The sequence below is a fragment of the Semicossyphus pulcher genome, unplaced genomic scaffold (assembly GCF_022749685.1).
Source record: "Semicossyphus pulcher isolate SPU_LCO1_2020_fin unplaced genomic scaffold, fSemPul1.0.p SCAF_11, whole genome shotgun sequence".
In the NCBI taxonomy this organism is placed as follows: Eukaryota; Metazoa; Chordata; class Actinopteri; order Labriformes; family Labridae; genus Semicossyphus; species Semicossyphus pulcher.
The window spans coordinates 8,026,512-8,042,977 of NW_027211615.1; the positions used below are offsets into that span (position 1 = coordinate 8,026,512).

At 39.2% G+C, this 16,466-nt stretch overlaps 1 protein-coding gene across 1 annotated transcript; it reads right to left on the bottom strand.

Annotated features, from left to right (window-relative positions):
* Positions 1-337: 337 nt before the first annotated feature.
* LOC138583322 (interleukin-31 receptor subunit alpha-like) lies at positions 338-14,961 on the bottom strand. The gene is made up of 16 exons (XM_069655386.1): positions 14,829-14,961; positions 13,088-13,357; positions 12,193-12,322; positions 11,915-12,099; positions 11,710-11,828; positions 10,469-10,492; positions 10,170-10,329; positions 8,852-8,934; positions 8,518-8,719; positions 8,207-8,371; positions 6,064-6,165; positions 5,840-5,983; positions 5,613-5,753; positions 4,308-4,392; positions 4,046-4,127; positions 338-2,613 (listed from the first exon to the last, which is right to left on the bottom strand). The coding sequence occupies exons 1-16, from the start codon at positions 14,881-14,883 to the stop codon at positions 2,197-2,199; spliced, it is 2,364 nt and encodes a 787-aa protein (XP_069511487.1). The 5' UTR covers positions 14,884-14,961; the 3' UTR covers positions 338-2,196.
* Between the last annotated feature and the right edge of the window lie 1,505 nt (positions 14,962-16,466).

Genomic DNA, 16,466 nt, shown 5'->3' on the forward strand with positions numbered 1-16,466 from the left:
AGGTATGTGATTGTCACGATTGGATGACTGGCTGTCAGTCAAATTCCTCGCTATAGCAACACCCAACAGCAAAGCCCCAAAGAGAAGCCTCATCAGTCGTACTCGTTACTCCTCAATACGGAAAAAAAATGACTCGAGACTTGCTAGAGACTTGGACCAAATGACTTGAGACTTGAGCAAAGATGATTTGGTCACAACACTGCTCCAGATGCTCAGACATAAGAATACATGTCTTTACTTGAATGAGAAACAAAATGTGGGTTGTTAAACAGTTAGACTGTTGCTCCTTTGTTGGAAAAAAACAGACATGTTTTGAAACCAGTTTTACACAGTGAATATTTATTCAATGTTACAGTGTCCTTGGGTAATTAACACATTTTAAAGCACTGAACAAACACAACAAAGAAAATATAAGCAACATTTTTAATAATGCATTTGATTATGTTTTAACAGCTTATTAAGGGCAGTTTCTGTAGCTTTTTTCCACTCATTTCATACAAAAAATACATGAAATGCTGCACTATAAGGAAGCTTAAAGTTGTCTTTCCTAAATTTGATGCAAAGTTTGAAACTGAGTAACAGCTTTCCAGTGTCAACAAATAGGTTTTACTATTTAAACAAGTGCAGATATCACTGATAAACAAAAAAATATATGAGAAGCTTATTATAACTCACTGCTAATATTATGATTTTTACAACACTGTATTTACTTGCAATGTTAACAAAAAATCCTTTGCATGCTCACTGTACAAAGCGTGATAATGTGATGCAGGCTGTACATGTACGTTTGTTATACATGTTAAAAATATGGAAAGAAAATCTAATTTAAACTTCATTAAGAGTTGTGACTTTGTTTTTCAAGAGACTGGTCCTCGAGGAATATACAGTTACCTCTATACAACACACATTGTTTTGCTATAAATATTACATATTTGTAGCGAGAAAGGGCACATAGTAGAAACATGTACTTTGACTTTACCAAAGCATCCTATTTTATTACCATAGTGATAATGTGTGATATTATAATCTTTACTTCCATACAACAGTATACACAATGCCAAGCTAGATGATGCCACACACTGTCATAGAATAGTGGAGCAGAAACCAGAAAAGACAAGAACATTATATTACAATAATGAAACTTGGCTTGGTTGTTGCCAATTTACCATTTTAAAATCCAAGATGGCTGCCAATTTTGCTTACTGAAGTTAATGTTTTTTATTAAAATGTGAGTTGTTTGTAGATTTCAATGATCTAGTATCAAAGGTTTCAAAATAGAAGGCCACTATAACTATAACTCTTCGTCTCATCTGATGGTTGGTTCTTCAGGTGTACTTCCACTCAAAGCTACTGTCTTTGGGTTTGAACCAATGACTGTATATAAAGATGGACGACGTGTCTCCATCTACTCTCATTGTACGAAATTGATGCCAAAACAGCCTGCGCTGCCATCTACCGAGGGTGACGTCATTTGGAGCCGGAGACTGTGCAGTAGAGATTGGTGGGTGGAGCCGCCATAGCCATTTCCTTTAACCAAAACACACACTTCAATTACTGGGAAGAAAATGGCAAAGATCCCTCATGTTGGCGTGTTTAACAGCAGAGCAGCTTCTTTGTGTTGGTCTGAGGTTAACATTCACAGATATGTAAACTTCAATGACTGTAGTGATTGTTTTTGTTACGTCTCCTCTCGCCGTTCCTCCTCTTTTCTGCTAATCAGGAACAGATCGGCTGCAGGAGCCATATTTATCAACAGAGCTGTCAATCATCCTTTTTACAGCATCAGATAACTATTTAAAAATAAATTTGTCAGAAGAATGAACACTTGGACGTAAATCAGCATGATAATCACTAACTATAATGACAGAAAAATTTATTTGGCGTGTATTTTGATTTTATAGTTTGATTCATGTCCCTTCTGTTACCATGGAGGAGGTGGGCTTCATGACCTATACTGCAGCCAGTCAGCAGTGGGCGATAGAGAGGGTTTGGCTTCACTTCTAGGGAGCTGTCATGTTGTCCATCTTTTTATACAGTCTATGGTTTGGAATATGAGTGACAGCACTCCAGTTGCTATCTTTCTTACATTACTAACATTCGGCCATGTGTCTCATTTCTGCATCCACCCCCAGTCAGAAGTCTTTGATTAAATTATACCTGCTTCAATCATTGGCTGATCTGGATTCTTTCAATGTCTCATGGTTCAGCTTCTATTTCCCTCCCGTGTCTGTTGCCGTGATCAAACATGTCCAAAGTGACATAAACAGTCGCCGGTCCCGTCTTTTCTTGCTGTTTCACTGCCACATGCTTACTCTGTTTGCCGGTCCCCTGAACAGCAGCTTCCACTGAGCTCTGACTTCGATACGGGCTCAACTGGTTGTTCTCTAAAAGAAGCAGCGCAGTGGATTCTCCAGGAGATGATGGATTGAACTCTCCAGGTTCAGCTGGGTCTTTATTCTGTGTGTCTGGTGATGGAACTATGTCTGGGACTGTGTATTCCTCCATCTGGTCTCTGGTTGGGTTACGGCCTTTCGGTAGAGGAGGGGTGGACTTTCTCCTGGGTCCTTCTGGGTAAACTCTGTCATAGTGACTTTCACATGGAATACTGAATGGCTGGATGGGGCATGTTCCCGATGGACATTTCCACACACGCACAAACACACAGAGGATGAACAGGATTACATATCAGCATATCCAGGAAATAAAACTTTACATACAGAAAAATGACAATAAAACGCTTCTCTTTCTAAAACCACTGATTTAGTTTTTAACCAGAGAGATGTGACCTGGAAATTTTGGCTTTAGTAAGAACAATGCAATAAAACATGTAATTTTGACTCAATATATTCAAAGTTTTGTGACTTTCAGGCCAAACTGACTGTGTTGGGAAATATAATTTGTCAAATACTAATCTCTATTTACAGATTCTACAAACAAATGTAGAATCTGTAGGCAGGGACGTGGATTTCTGGGACGTCAAGTGTTCTGGTTTCCGTTTGTAGTACGTTTGTAGTCGGCGTAATATTGACCAATCACGTATCAGCAGGCTGCGGCGTATGCAGGAAAAACAGTCCGCGTGGAGAGCAAAAGCAGGCGGAATGTAATGCACTATAATGACATCCCGGCTCCCATCAGCGTCATCTGATGATGATTTAGCTTCTAATTGCATGCTAACAGCTAACAATCTGTTCTAGATCTAAAATTCAACTTGAGATAAATTCCCTGAAGCTGTTTCATTAAAGCTGTTCAGCGTTTAGATTTCCTCGAATGCATCAGAAATGATCGATCCGACCTCCGTTCAACAAACGAGCATTTTAAAGTATTTTTCTTCTCCTCTTGAGGACAGACCTGACAAAGCTTATCTTTACTTTTTACTAATCTGCATCATGATGCTCTAAATTCGGCAAAGGTAAGACCCGTTAATTAAAGTCAATCACAAGAAAAACAGTTTACTTTTCTGGGAATAATGCAGCACGCGGAAAAGAAAGTCTTCACACGCCCTACACGCCCGGCATGCTCACCGTTGTCCCCAGAGGTTACATCGTCGTCAGACTATAGCCGGTGGGATCAGAGATTGGTCAAATACTGATTAAAATGTATCATAGCGGGCCGCTGGTTTTACTCAGTGGGTAGAGCAGGCATCCCATGTACACAGGCCACAGTTGCTGATCCAACGATTGCAGGCTCGACTCTCGGTCTGCCAATCATTTGGTGCACGTCACCCCCCACTCTCTACTCCCCACACATCTCATCTCTTCTTAGCTGTCCTATTTAATAAAGGCAAAAAGCCTTTTTTTTTGATCAACTAATGTTAGTTTCACTGAATTTCCCCCCTGAGGATCAGGTATTATCTTATCTTAGTTATCAGGCTTTACATACGTAATTGAGATTTTACTGAGGTGGAGGCTAACGCCAGCGAGTCATAGGTACAAACCTCTGTGATACACTTTTACGTTTTTATTCCTATCCCATCAGTAAAGCAAAACCTGTTTGAAATTTTCACCATGACCACAATTCTGTCTCCCCATCAGCCACTTGTGTTCACCTGTTGATGACTTGCTAATGACCACCCTGCCACAGAACTATCTCCAGGGTTAGGCACCGGCTTGTCCTTGAATTTCTTCCACCTGTCAAACAAATAATGAGCATCACTCAGAGACACTTTCAAGATATCCATGTCACACATATAAAAGTTACTGACTGTATGACCACAAAATCCATACACCTTTTATAATGCTGACATGGAAATGGCCAGTGTTTTTATATAACCTCATCAGTGTATGATGCAGTAAAACACGGAAACTTACTGCACAGCACAGCACAATCCGAAAGACAACACAAGAACCATTGAGATGCTCCCGCAGACGAGCAGAGCCGTGACGAGCCTCGGGTCTGTTGAAGAAAGAAAGAAATGACTTACATCTGAAAAAAGCTCTTGGATACATCAGTGAATTAAAAACATTTTCTTCTCACTGATGGGAAAGTTGCGATGTTCTGAGGTCAACTTGTGGTTAGAAAACACTGCAGGGATCGCATAACATCTGGATTACTCATGATATTGTTTTAATGAGTAATGATGTCGGTGTTTATCTTATTAATCCTGACAGCAATGTTCTGCTGGGAAACCTTTGGTCCTGCCCTTCATGTGGATGTTACTTCGACACGTACCACCTACCTAAACATTGTTGCAGACCAAGTACGCCCCTTTATGGAAACAGTATTCCCTAATAGCAGTGGCCTCTTTCAGCAGGATAATGCGCCCTGTCACACTGCAGAGATGGTTCAGGAATGGTTTGAAGGACAGCGAGTTCAAGGTGTTGACTTGGCCTCCACATTCCCCAGATCTCAATCCAATGGAGCATCTGTGGGATGTGCTGGACAAACAGGTCAGATCCATGGAGGCCCCACCTCCTAACTTACAGGACTTAAAGGATCTGCTGCTAACGTCTTGGTGCCAGATACCTCAGCACACCTTCAGAGGTCTCATAGAGTCCATGCCTCGACGGGTCAGGGCTGTTAGCGCGGCAAAAATGGACCTACACTATATTAGGCAGGTGGTCATAATGTTATGGCTGATCGATGTTTGTATCAAAGGATGACTTGGATCAGCATTAGGAATAAGATAAGGCGCTCAGACATTCGAGCTCTGAAAGGTCTGCTGTTCCTTTAAGTATAAAGGAGCCAGTTGAGGTGGGTCTGGCATGTGATCAGACTGTGCCTGGCTGCCTTCCTGGTGGACGTTTTCCAGGCACATACAACTAGAAGGACGCCCAGATGTAGACTCAGAATACGCTGGAGAGATTACATATCTCATCTTCCAAGAAGGAGCTGGAAAATGTTGCTTGGGCCGACTCCACATTCCACCTGACATGCCAAAGCATGCAGCGACAAAAGTCATGTAACCATCAAAATACGCCACTAAATGCCAAAATCAACTATGTGGAAATTCAGAAGTATTCAGAAGTACTATCAGCTAGTTTTAGTCACCTTGTTGTTAGTAAGTCTGCGCAAGTATGCAACATTTTCAGTCACTCCTGTAGATCCCTTCTGCAGCACTAGGGCTAAAATGTGTGTAAAATGCGTCACAAAAGAAGCCCTTGCAGACTACTCACCAAATCTCTTGGTTATAAACAGCCACTCGCTGCTTTGGGTAGATCCAGTACGAGCTGTGGCCTGAACATAGAGGTGGTATTGCGTGTCTGGAGTCAGATCTTTCAAAGAGATGTACTGCCTTTTGCCATCTGCAGTAACATCTACAGAACACCAGGACAGAAATGTCATGAAAGGAAATGAATATATTCAATTAATTTGCAAACACATAAGTCAGTGTTTGACTCACTGAGCTGTGGTCCGTTCTGTGCAGTGTAGAAGACGGTGTATCTGACAACAGCATCGCTGCACTCCTTCTGTGTCGTCACATCCCAGCTCACAAAGGCGCTTTTGTCGTAAGCCTCAACATTGACGATGGAGACATTCCCTGGATCTGTAGGGGTCACGTTTTCAAAATCAGACACGGGAGGAAAAATACTTTTTAAGAATCATAAAGTAATCTGGATGATGTACCTCCGACTCTGGAGCAGATCTGAAGAGCTTGTGTGCCATGACCTGTTCTGCCATCAAGGAGGGGAGTAACTGTTATATTGTATGGTTTCTTATCCAGGAGGCCTGTGGGAAAGGGAACATAGTCATGAAAATCTATTACAGTAAACTATGATTGTTAAAACACATTAAAGCCATAGAGATGTAATACGTCTTCGACTACTGGTCCTGCTAGCTTTTTAGCCATGCTAGCAGCGTGGCTTTGGGGCTAGCAATGTCATCCACTTCAATCTTTTTATTGAGATCGCGCTCCCCTGAGGACAACTTCTACTGAATTTGCATTTCCCCTGAATTTTCCCAAAAGCCGACATGAGGTTGACTTTTGTTTTTTAGCTTTTAAAATTCTGTGTTTGGGGCTTTGTGCCTTTCTCAGACAGTGCCTGTGGGTCGACGAGAGGAAACACATTTATAATGTAACAATGGCCCACATGGATTGTTGCAGTTCATTATCAGTGTGTTAAACCAAGTGCTCTGAGACAATTGAATAAAACTTGGATGACAATTTGTTCAGCCATTTTTCTTATACAAACTACAATGAATTGTAATATCCACCCAGCCATGCATCCATCCATTTTCCTTCGCCTATCCGAGGTCAGGTAACATTGACAGCAGGTTAAGCAAGTTAGCCCAGATGTCCATTGCCCTAACAACATTTTCCAGCTTCTTCTGGGGGATCTCAAGGCGTTCCCAGGCCAGGAGATCCCTCCAGCGAGCTCTGGGTCTCCTCCCAGTTGGACCTACCTGGAAAACCTCCATAGAGAGGTGCCCAGGAAGCATCCTAATCAGGTGCCAGATAACTTGGGCAAAATCTTGAATTGTAATTTTGCACCATTCTTCCAATTTTTTCCCTTCATTCCCTTCAGCCTCAGCTGTATTTTACCATTACTTCTTAGTAGCCAATGTTAACACGATGAACTAAGATGGTGAGCTTGCTGAACATTATACCTGTTAAACATTTTAATGCTGTCAGTATTGTTGTGCTGTTGTGCAAAATGTTACCATTTAGCACAAATGCATTAGCATTAGCTGTTACAATCAATCGCTCACATGAAAGGTGGCAGAAATACTTGTTTCTGTGATATTGTTTAACCTGTTTTTATGTTTTCATTTGTTTTGTGTTCACTTCCTGTTTTATATTGTATCCTGGTGCTTGTGTGTAATGGTGCGTTCCATTTGTACTCGGAAGTCTGAATTTCCATATCCATATCCATATCTTGGTTTTCCAACTTGTTGTACTGGAACGCGGTCAACTCGGGTCATTCCCAGTTCTGAATTCTGACTTCCGAGGTAAATGGGACGCACCATAATGCCTAGTATTAATTCCTGCCATTGTTCAGTTCCCTGCCAGTTTTCCCCGACACCTATGTCTAATTTGAAATTAGTCTGGCCTGTATAAACACCCATGTGTCACCTTAGTGTGTTCATGCTCTCCAGTCTTGGTTTCCTTGTGTTTGCTTGCCTGGTTTTTGAACCCTTCTGCCCTTGCTGACCCAAGAACGTTATAGTAAAGAACTTTTCTTACAAACCGGATTTCGTCATATGGACTTTCCTCTGCATTTGAGTCTAAGTTTATTGGTTCTGAATTATTACAGTATAAAGATTGAATTTAGAGCCAGGTCAAAAAGGTAAATCCCTGACTCCTTGCATCTCTGCACAGCTCGCCAATCATGGCAGGTTTTGTGAGCAAATGCCAGATTGTCAGTTTGCTAAAGTGACAGAAATGTTTGGACCAAGTCCCGCCAATCTGATGTAAGAAAGGTTTAAAAGATGAGGATTTGTGAAGCTTTTCAACTGTCTGAAAAGCATTTCTGTGTTTAGCTTTTGTCAAGTTTCTGTTTGATTTGAGGGAATGAGGCGGAGCAGACTCTAGCATATCCCATCTCTGTGAGACATGAGTCACAGTTCTCGAAAACTGTCTTGCTAATGCATTACTGAGAAGCACATAAAAGTCTCATCGATCATTTGATCTCTATCATTTGAAATACAAATTGATCTGATTGTCAAGCAAGTTAAGTCCCAGCACATGAATCAGCATGATGGAGATGATTACAGAGGTTCCATGCCATCTATCAATGTTAACTCATCATCAGTCTGTTCACTAACCTACCAATCAGCTTAACATTGGTGTATTTGGTCTCCATCCAGTGGAACTGATTTCCATCGTGTGTGTAGTCGATCATGTAACCGCTGACAGGCTGAATTGGAGCCTTCCAGCTGACCAAAAGAACACCTTCATAGTTCCGGGTCTGGATGTCGGTAACTTGAGGGAGGCCTGCCAAGTGAGCAGAAGCTAATTGCTTGATATCAGATTCCCAACATGCATCAGATGAAAACATTTATCCATTAAAACGTAGCAATATGATCCATGAATTGTGGCTACCCATTAAAAAAAGCTCAATCGATAGCATTCAAACTCACTCTCTCCAACGGCTGGAACATAAACAGAGTCCTCCACAGGCAGGGTGTCATTTTGGAGGACTGTGAGAGTTATTCTGTGTGCATCTTGGTTCACTTCAACATCACAAGTTGCATTACCACATACAGTTTGAGTGGAATTTTCTCCAGTCTTTTGCTGCTTGATCATGTAGGTAAATGTGTCTTGGCATGTTGAAGGAATCCCCTGTGTGGACAGTGTGAAAAAAGGAGGTTAATGGGTCAAATAAAGCAGGAAAAGTAGGCTTTAAAGTTGAATGAAGAGTTTGGAGATGAAGGAAGTGCTTTTCAGAAAGGGAACATCCAGAGACTTCCTTACTGTCCACATGGCTCGAACTGTTCTTAACCCATTTTTCAGTGGTTCAGCTACTTTTCTCCAAAGACGCAGCTTCACATCAGTCACTGTAAACGGTTATAATACACACAGAAATATGATGATACAATACAATAACATTTATCTGAATGGTTTGGGTCTCAGCTGAAGCGACATCTTGACTTCATAGTCACAGCTGTTTTTTGTTTCCAGGGTTTTACCAAGAACTTCCTTTCACTCATCATTCGTCGAATAATAGCAACACATTGCAAACCCTCACTTGAAAATGACTCATCCTCGACTTTATAAAAAGCTCTTATGTGACCTGCGATTATCTGTTATCTGTTCTCTGCAACAGTGTTAATGTGTGCTGTGTGAGTCAGACACAGAGTTAACTTCTGATTCTGTGTTAGGTGTATCTTAAAATATTCACATTCAAGTCTCAACGTGAAACTCGGTGAGTCAGATTTCAGCACGTCTAGTTGATATTTTATTTATTTTTTTAGGAAGACCCAACTCGACATGGTGTTCTATCAAGTCCATGAAGTAGTTTGCCTAGAATCACATAAATATTGGATGAGATGTGTTGCTTCTTTTCCATTAATATCCCACTTATATTGAAGTCAATCACTATTGATTCCAGTTAATTTTTAATGAAAACTAGAAGAAAATGTTTCCACAAGTAACTATTAACATGCGCAGTAATAGGGGTTTGTTTTTTCCCTCACTAAAAGGCAGATGGCGTGCATACTTTAAGAAACAGATCACTTTAGCGTTTCCCGTAATGGCTCTGTATCGGGTTACCTCCACCAAGAAAGTGCTGTTTGGTTATGAGCAGAATTAGCAAAAATGACTGGCCTGATTTTAATGAATATTGGTAGAAGTGTATGGCATGGCCCAAGTAAGAACCTACAACATTTTGGGTCATATCTGTATAAAACTCATTAACAAGCAAATATATAAAACAAATTATAACACCTGTGACAAAGGTACAGCGGATCGGATTTAAAAGAACAACCAAAAATGTTTAATTTAAGTCTTAATATTTGATATTTATATCCTGTACATGTTAATCATTTTATTGTTTATTTGTATTTATTTACAATTTAGAAGTACATAATAAATGCACAGTTAAGTTGATGACGCTTCAGCTGGACTGAACCATATTGTAATGGAAAATATATCCAGACATATTAAGTGGCTGCACTTGCAGACTATCAGCTTTAAGAGGGACATTCATATGTCATCTACTGGCCTTTGCAATTATTATGAATAAAACATAAAATTCTGGTGCAGATACAAGCAGTTTCAACATTGGTCTTACTGTTGAGTTTGGTCAGAACTTTCTTCTCGAGGCTCCAGTCGCTCCAGGGGGCCTCCGCTAAAGCACAGCGGACTGCAAATTTGTAAGTACTGCAGGAGTCCACTTTATCGATGATCATCTCTCCTTTGTCTTCACAGTTTAGAGCTTTATCAATCACCCACTAGGAAAAACAAATATATTTCAGTTAGAAATATCTATTAAAATTCCTTGAGAAATACTGAAGGGTCCAAAGCTGAACACATTACATCTTTGTTACGTTGGTATGAGATGCATTTCCAGGAAAATAATGTGTCACTTACCTCTGTAGTTCTTTCATTGATCGCCTGGAACAGAAACACAAATGACCTCAATAAGCTATGATAGAGAAAATGCATAAAAACAAGGCAAAATCAATAACAGCTGGACCAGCTTTTACACTTTGTATTTTCAAAGGAGCAGTAAAGATGAACTAATAATGCATTTCTGCCAGAAGCTGTTCAACAGCAGCTGCAGTTTAACTGGCAATGCAGTTAACTCCCCATGGCACTACATTTCATTTCCAGTTCCAGAAAAATTCTGACTTTTCTAAAAAGCTCTGATCCAAAGTTACAGAATATTCTTAATTAAACCCAAATAAGTGAATATTTTACTTTATTGTCAATGCTTTTGTCAATGACATGAAAGCTCACATGTCCTAAACACGGGACTCTGGCGTCTGCTACCAATGATCCAAGATGGAGGGATTGATATTCTATGTAACTGTTATTTCGCTATGCATGACATTAACACAGCTGCCATTTTCTTTTGAAAACATGCTCAGGGTAGGAAGCTTAAATGCTGTTATTATGTTCTACTACATAATGTTATAAGTTAAATAAATGTAGAATAAGTATATTTGATGACCCATTAGCTACCTTTCAACAACAGCTAATGCTAGCATCCAAGCACTTATAAGATATCATTAAGTTAGCTTATATTCCGTTAGCTAGCTAGTACTTTGAATAGTTAGTTGTTCCAAGCTAAGATTTTTTTTTACCAAGGAATTTAAGCCTTTTCCTCCTTTATCGTGTAAGACTACCAAACTGTGTCGCTTTCAGGTACTTCCTAGCTAAGAGTTATATTATCCAGTAGGAGGCTGAATACTAACGTTAGCTGTTTTCTGACCATAGCTAATGGGTTCTCCAATATATTTATTTGTCTTGAAATAGGTGCACAATTCCCTCCGGATTTTAACTGTTCATTGTATTGTCAGTGCCTGATTAATCTTGAAGCTTGAATTGTTAACAACGACAGAAACCCGAAATCTAACTGACTAAATGACTAACAACCTGGAACACAGCAGTACGGATTATATAACAGCATTTCAAGCTTCCCACCTGCTAGTGAAGCAATTGATATTACAATAACTTTGGTCTAACTGTGGTTTATGGTCACTTTTTCCATTTTGTGATTGATGGTCATATTTGTGTACAATCCAACAGTGTTTTCACTGCTTCAAAGTTGCTTCCGATAATTCTTCAAATGCCCAGTGATGCATTCAAGAGATCAAAGATGGGCATACCTTGCTGTATTTGACTTGACAGAAACACTGACTCTCTGTTGAGCTGTCCATTTGGGTCCACTTGACCAATAGACTATCAGGGCGGGGAGTTACTTCTAACTTTGGGCGGACAATTTTCCCTGAGGGAAATTTAGAAAAAAACAATGTTGAAACACAAAGAAATCTAAAATAATAATCTTTTGAAAATGTACTTTGTGTTACTTACATATGTGATATGAGGTAAAGTCTTGAGTTTCGGAGTAAGCTTCAAAATCAGCAGATTTAGCTCTCACAGTGATATTGAAATCCCCGAAAAGAAGTATTTTATCAGAAATAGTTTTATATTTGGATGTGCATGTTGTTACACGTGAGTTGCAGATTTCACTCTGGAAAGGGTGCAACCAAGAGGCACTGAAAAAAATAAAACATGTTTAATATGTAATACACAAGACACAGAATTGTTGCCGAGGAAATTACTCAAAAGGAAGAAAATATAAAACCAACCTCAGTACAGTGTAGTTTATGTCCTTTGAAGGATTAATCTGATGCTCCCAGTTGCATGTGAGCAGTTCTGGTACACCTCCCGCTTCCTGATTATCATAATCCAAGATGCAGGATATTTTGCTGGGTTTTGCTACAAAAAAAGGATGTTTATCATTGTCATTTCATTTTTAGTTGTGAAATGGTTTAGGTGCTACTTAGATGACAGGTGTTTCTATGTTGATATTGCCAGGTCTGCTGCAACAGGTGATCAGTGTGGGGTGCCCCAAGGCTCTGTGCTAGGCCCAATCATCTTTTTTATTCACTTGCTCTTTCTTGGCCAACTCAGACAAAAATATTATATCAGCTTCTATTTTTACACAGATGATGCTCAGATATATTTTAGCTATGGCCCACCAAACAATTATCACAACATTGTCAACCCGTTAAACTGCCTTCATTGTATAAATATCCATAGAATTCTATCATTTTAAAGTTGTACTTGTCTGTCCTATTAGATAACTTCTAGTCGATAACGTTGGTGTCATGTTTGATAAAGATTGCAAATTCAGTTTCAGCCATCTTTAATTTTCCTTATGTATCTTCAAACAAATACAGACACATATACATATATATATATTTAGATGATATAATAAGGATTTGATAAAATTGATTGGATGACTGAAAAATCCCTCTCCCGCCTCAACCTCATCCAAAACTCTGCATACAGGATTTTGACTCAGACTAGGAAAGCAATCACATTACACTGATCCTGACTGCTTAAAACTGGCGTACCTGTCGCTTTAAGAAATGATTTCAAAATGTTATTGATCTTAAAAGCCCTGAGAAGCCTGGCGCCAAGTAATTTATCTCTTTTTAAAACCCCTCTGTTTTAAAAAATTAAAAAAACATTTCTTACAGTATGTTCTGATGGTGGTGCCTCCAAGGACCTCCTCAGTAGCTGCACTGCGGCACAGCACTGTGGCACTGTGCTCAGTGAAGTTCCTCAGTGACAGGACTGTGTGTGAGGAGTTGATGGTGTGCGAGAGGCTCTCATCTATGACTCTTTTGTTCAGCGTCCAGGAGATCTTGCCAGGGACACAAGAGGAGTGGCACACTACCTTGGTATCAGATCCCACTTCAATGTACTGATCTTTAGGGAAAACGTTGCAGGTGTTCTCATGCTTGCCTGAAGGAAATAATAACACTTTGGCTGTTATAGGGATTCAAACATCTTTTTGTAGGGGGACTGTGTGCTGGTGTTAACTCTGTTTCCTTGTGGATATGTGTAACCCTGTACCTTTACCTGATCCTAATCAATTATTTCATTTATTTATTTATTTATTTCGGTCATTAATATCAATAGCTCTCTCCTTTAAAAAGAACCACATAAACCAACCGAAAAGGTGTAGGCTGAAGCTAGGACTTATTATGCCTACACCTTTTTACACAACAAATTCTGTTTGGCAACCATTCAATTACTTAACGTGATCATGCCCTTAACAAAACCACAGAGGGAGAGGATTCACAGGGAACACTATTCTAGGAAGAAATCAAAGTTCAATAGTAGAGTTTAATAAATTAAGATCTTTCTGTAATAACTGTAATGAAGTTTGAGCAAGGGCTTCAATCACAGTTTAGCACGGATATGTGTCAATCACAGGGAGACACCTTGTCTTTCACCAGAGTGAGATATCAGTATTCTCAATAGACCAAAATACTGTAGAGGATCAACATGGTGGTGCATTTAACATCAGCAGCTAATGAAACACTGTATTTGGAAAACAAAGAATACCACATCACAGCATTGCCAACTGACCACTCTCAAGCTAATATTATAGACTGGAAACATTCATTAGGCCACTGTCATCACAAGTATCCAGCTCAAGAGAAAAACTTATCTGTAATGTGGAAAGAAGAAATGTGTAACACTTGGCTTTGATGCTCTTGAATGGCTCATAAAGTATGTTTCACTCCAATGTTGAGCATGCTTTAGTAAACTGCTGTGGGCAGTTTGAGGTCTTTTCTTGACACATAATAAACTGTATCCTGTTCGAAAAATGTAAATGTGTTTTTCTAGGATAAAACGCTTTGTTATCCCAAACACAGCGGGCTCACTGAACTACAATTACAATCATTTTTGATCCATGTCCACTTGATCCTCCCAAAGTAACTCGAGAATAGTTCAAACTTTCCAACAAAAAACAATAAAGCAAAATTAAATCTGTTTTTCTTTCTGCCAGTTGTCAACAGTGTTTTTCTTTTATATTTTTCAGGAAGAATTATCACCAGAGAACATATTGAAGAAAATAGAGTAGCTTTTAACACAATTGATTTAAATTAGCAGTTTTTAGTCATTGTCTTTGGGATCAATTTCTAACTGTAAATAATAATCTAAAACTTTGATTGGATGACAGAGTATCACCATATAGCAATTATTATCTAGCTAAATTCAATACATATTTCACTACCAGGACCTTTTTTATTAACCCACATGACACCAGTAAACATTATGTTATGAAACCAAAACAAAAGAAGCATTTACCAGAACTCACAGGCTTATGTCTGAACAGTCAGCAGCATTTTGACTGGTCAGATATCATTTTAAGTATCATGCATTACCAACCAAAACAAATATTCAATATAATAATTTAACTTACCTTTACAAATTGAGGCGATTACAATCAGGATGAGTTGGGCTAGAAGGGGAAACATTTCTTTTATCCCTCTGCCAGAGCTCAAAGAAATCCGTTGAGAGAATACATTTTGAGCTGGGAGATATCAGTTGCCAAAGATAAAAGATAAAAGTATTGATATCGCCTTCACGGTGTCTGTGATGGCAGACTGTTCACTGCACAGCAACGCATTATCCTATCTAACTCTGCATTTTAGCCATCATGTAACAGGAACTTAAGCAAACACTGAAATAAACGGGAGGTATTACCCAACTGGAAGCACAGCGAGCTAAGGGGAAGTGGAGAAACTTGTCCACAGCATGTGAAACTTAGATAATGCGTGTCTTTTCATTTCCAGAGTGCGCTCCAAATAAGCTGCCATGACGAAGTTACTAGGAATCACACGTGACCGCCAGACGGTTTGGGATTTGGCTGCATCAACAGTTAAACTAATTGAGTAGCCTACCATGATAAATAAAACACAATTTAAAGAGGAAGATAGTGTGAGCAAAAATTATTCAAAGAGAACCCCTCAACCATAGCGTCACCTGTTCAGAGAACACTTACACGGGACAGGTACGAGCCTTTGGGTCCCTTCTGCAAAAACGCAGGGGCTGGAAGGAAATTATTTGAAGTATTTTAAAAACATATATAATACTTATTTGTATACGTATACAAGTGGCCTTCAAGCTATGAAAACATTTAGAGAAATGTGTATAACGTTTCCATAAAGTATATAATTTCAGCTAAACTTTCTATGACAGTTTTATGATTAGGCCAATTAATACAAACCTCCGCAGTTTTGGATGAGAACAGCCAATTTGTACTTGCTGCCCTTCTCTGTTCAAATAGCTCCACCTAGTGGTTAAAGCATGACTTATAAAGTAAACTAGGCTGGCTATGACAAGACATTTATTGGAAGTAAATACTAGTACGCACCACAAGCTCTATTAAAACCGTTGCTATATAATAAACCCTTCCCACTTTAAGCATTTTACAAGACTTTGATGATCATACGATTTATTGAAAAGGTTTAACCAAGAGGGTCCAAATGCAGTAGCTGAGCTCTCTCCACAGGTATCAGACCTCTCTGCTCAGGTACCTCATGCAGGAGGATTTATTGTATTTTCATGGATCGGGAAATGAGAAAAAACAGTTTTGTTCTAGTTGTATAGCTACTTGCCGATCACACATTGTTTATTTAGTTTATAAAATAGCATTAGAAAGCTAGAGTGTAAGCATGGAGGTCACGTGAGCCCATGCTCAAACCCCATTGGCTCACAGAATTAGGTGTCTGAGGAAAGAGGTCTGCATTTGGACCCATCTCGGTGTTACACTGTACTGCAAATCACTGAAGTATATGAAACTGATGCAAATGCAAAAAAAAGCAAAAACTACTGAACATTATTTATGCCTTAAAGTTATTAGAAGAGATTATTCTATTTTTGTTTATTTAATTTATTTTTCTTTTATTTGGTTACAATTTTGTTTACATTGTCTGCTCGGTTTTCTTAAGAGTCTACTGCTGATGTTGTTTCACTTGCCTAGTATTGTTGTACAATTTATATTTCAATAATGAAAAAAAAAAAACGTTCTCGGTGAAATGGTATATTTATACCCCGG

What these genes read in the sequence shown, in the direction of transcription:
- LOC138583322 (XM_069655386.1), bottom strand. Translation starts at nt 14,883, where the DNA reads ATGTTTCCCCTTCTAGCCCAACTCATCCTGATTGTAATCGCCTCAATT. An exon ending in CTTTACCTCATATCACATAT is followed by an intron (nt 11,829 to 11,914) that starts GTAAGTAACACA and finishes AATTTCCCTCAG; the next exon opens with GGAAAATTGTCCGCCCAAAG. An exon ending in GTCAAGTCAAATACAGCAAG is followed by an intron (nt 10,493 to 11,709) that starts GTATGCCCATCT and finishes TTTCTGTTCCAG; the next exon opens with GCGATCAATGAAAGAACTAC.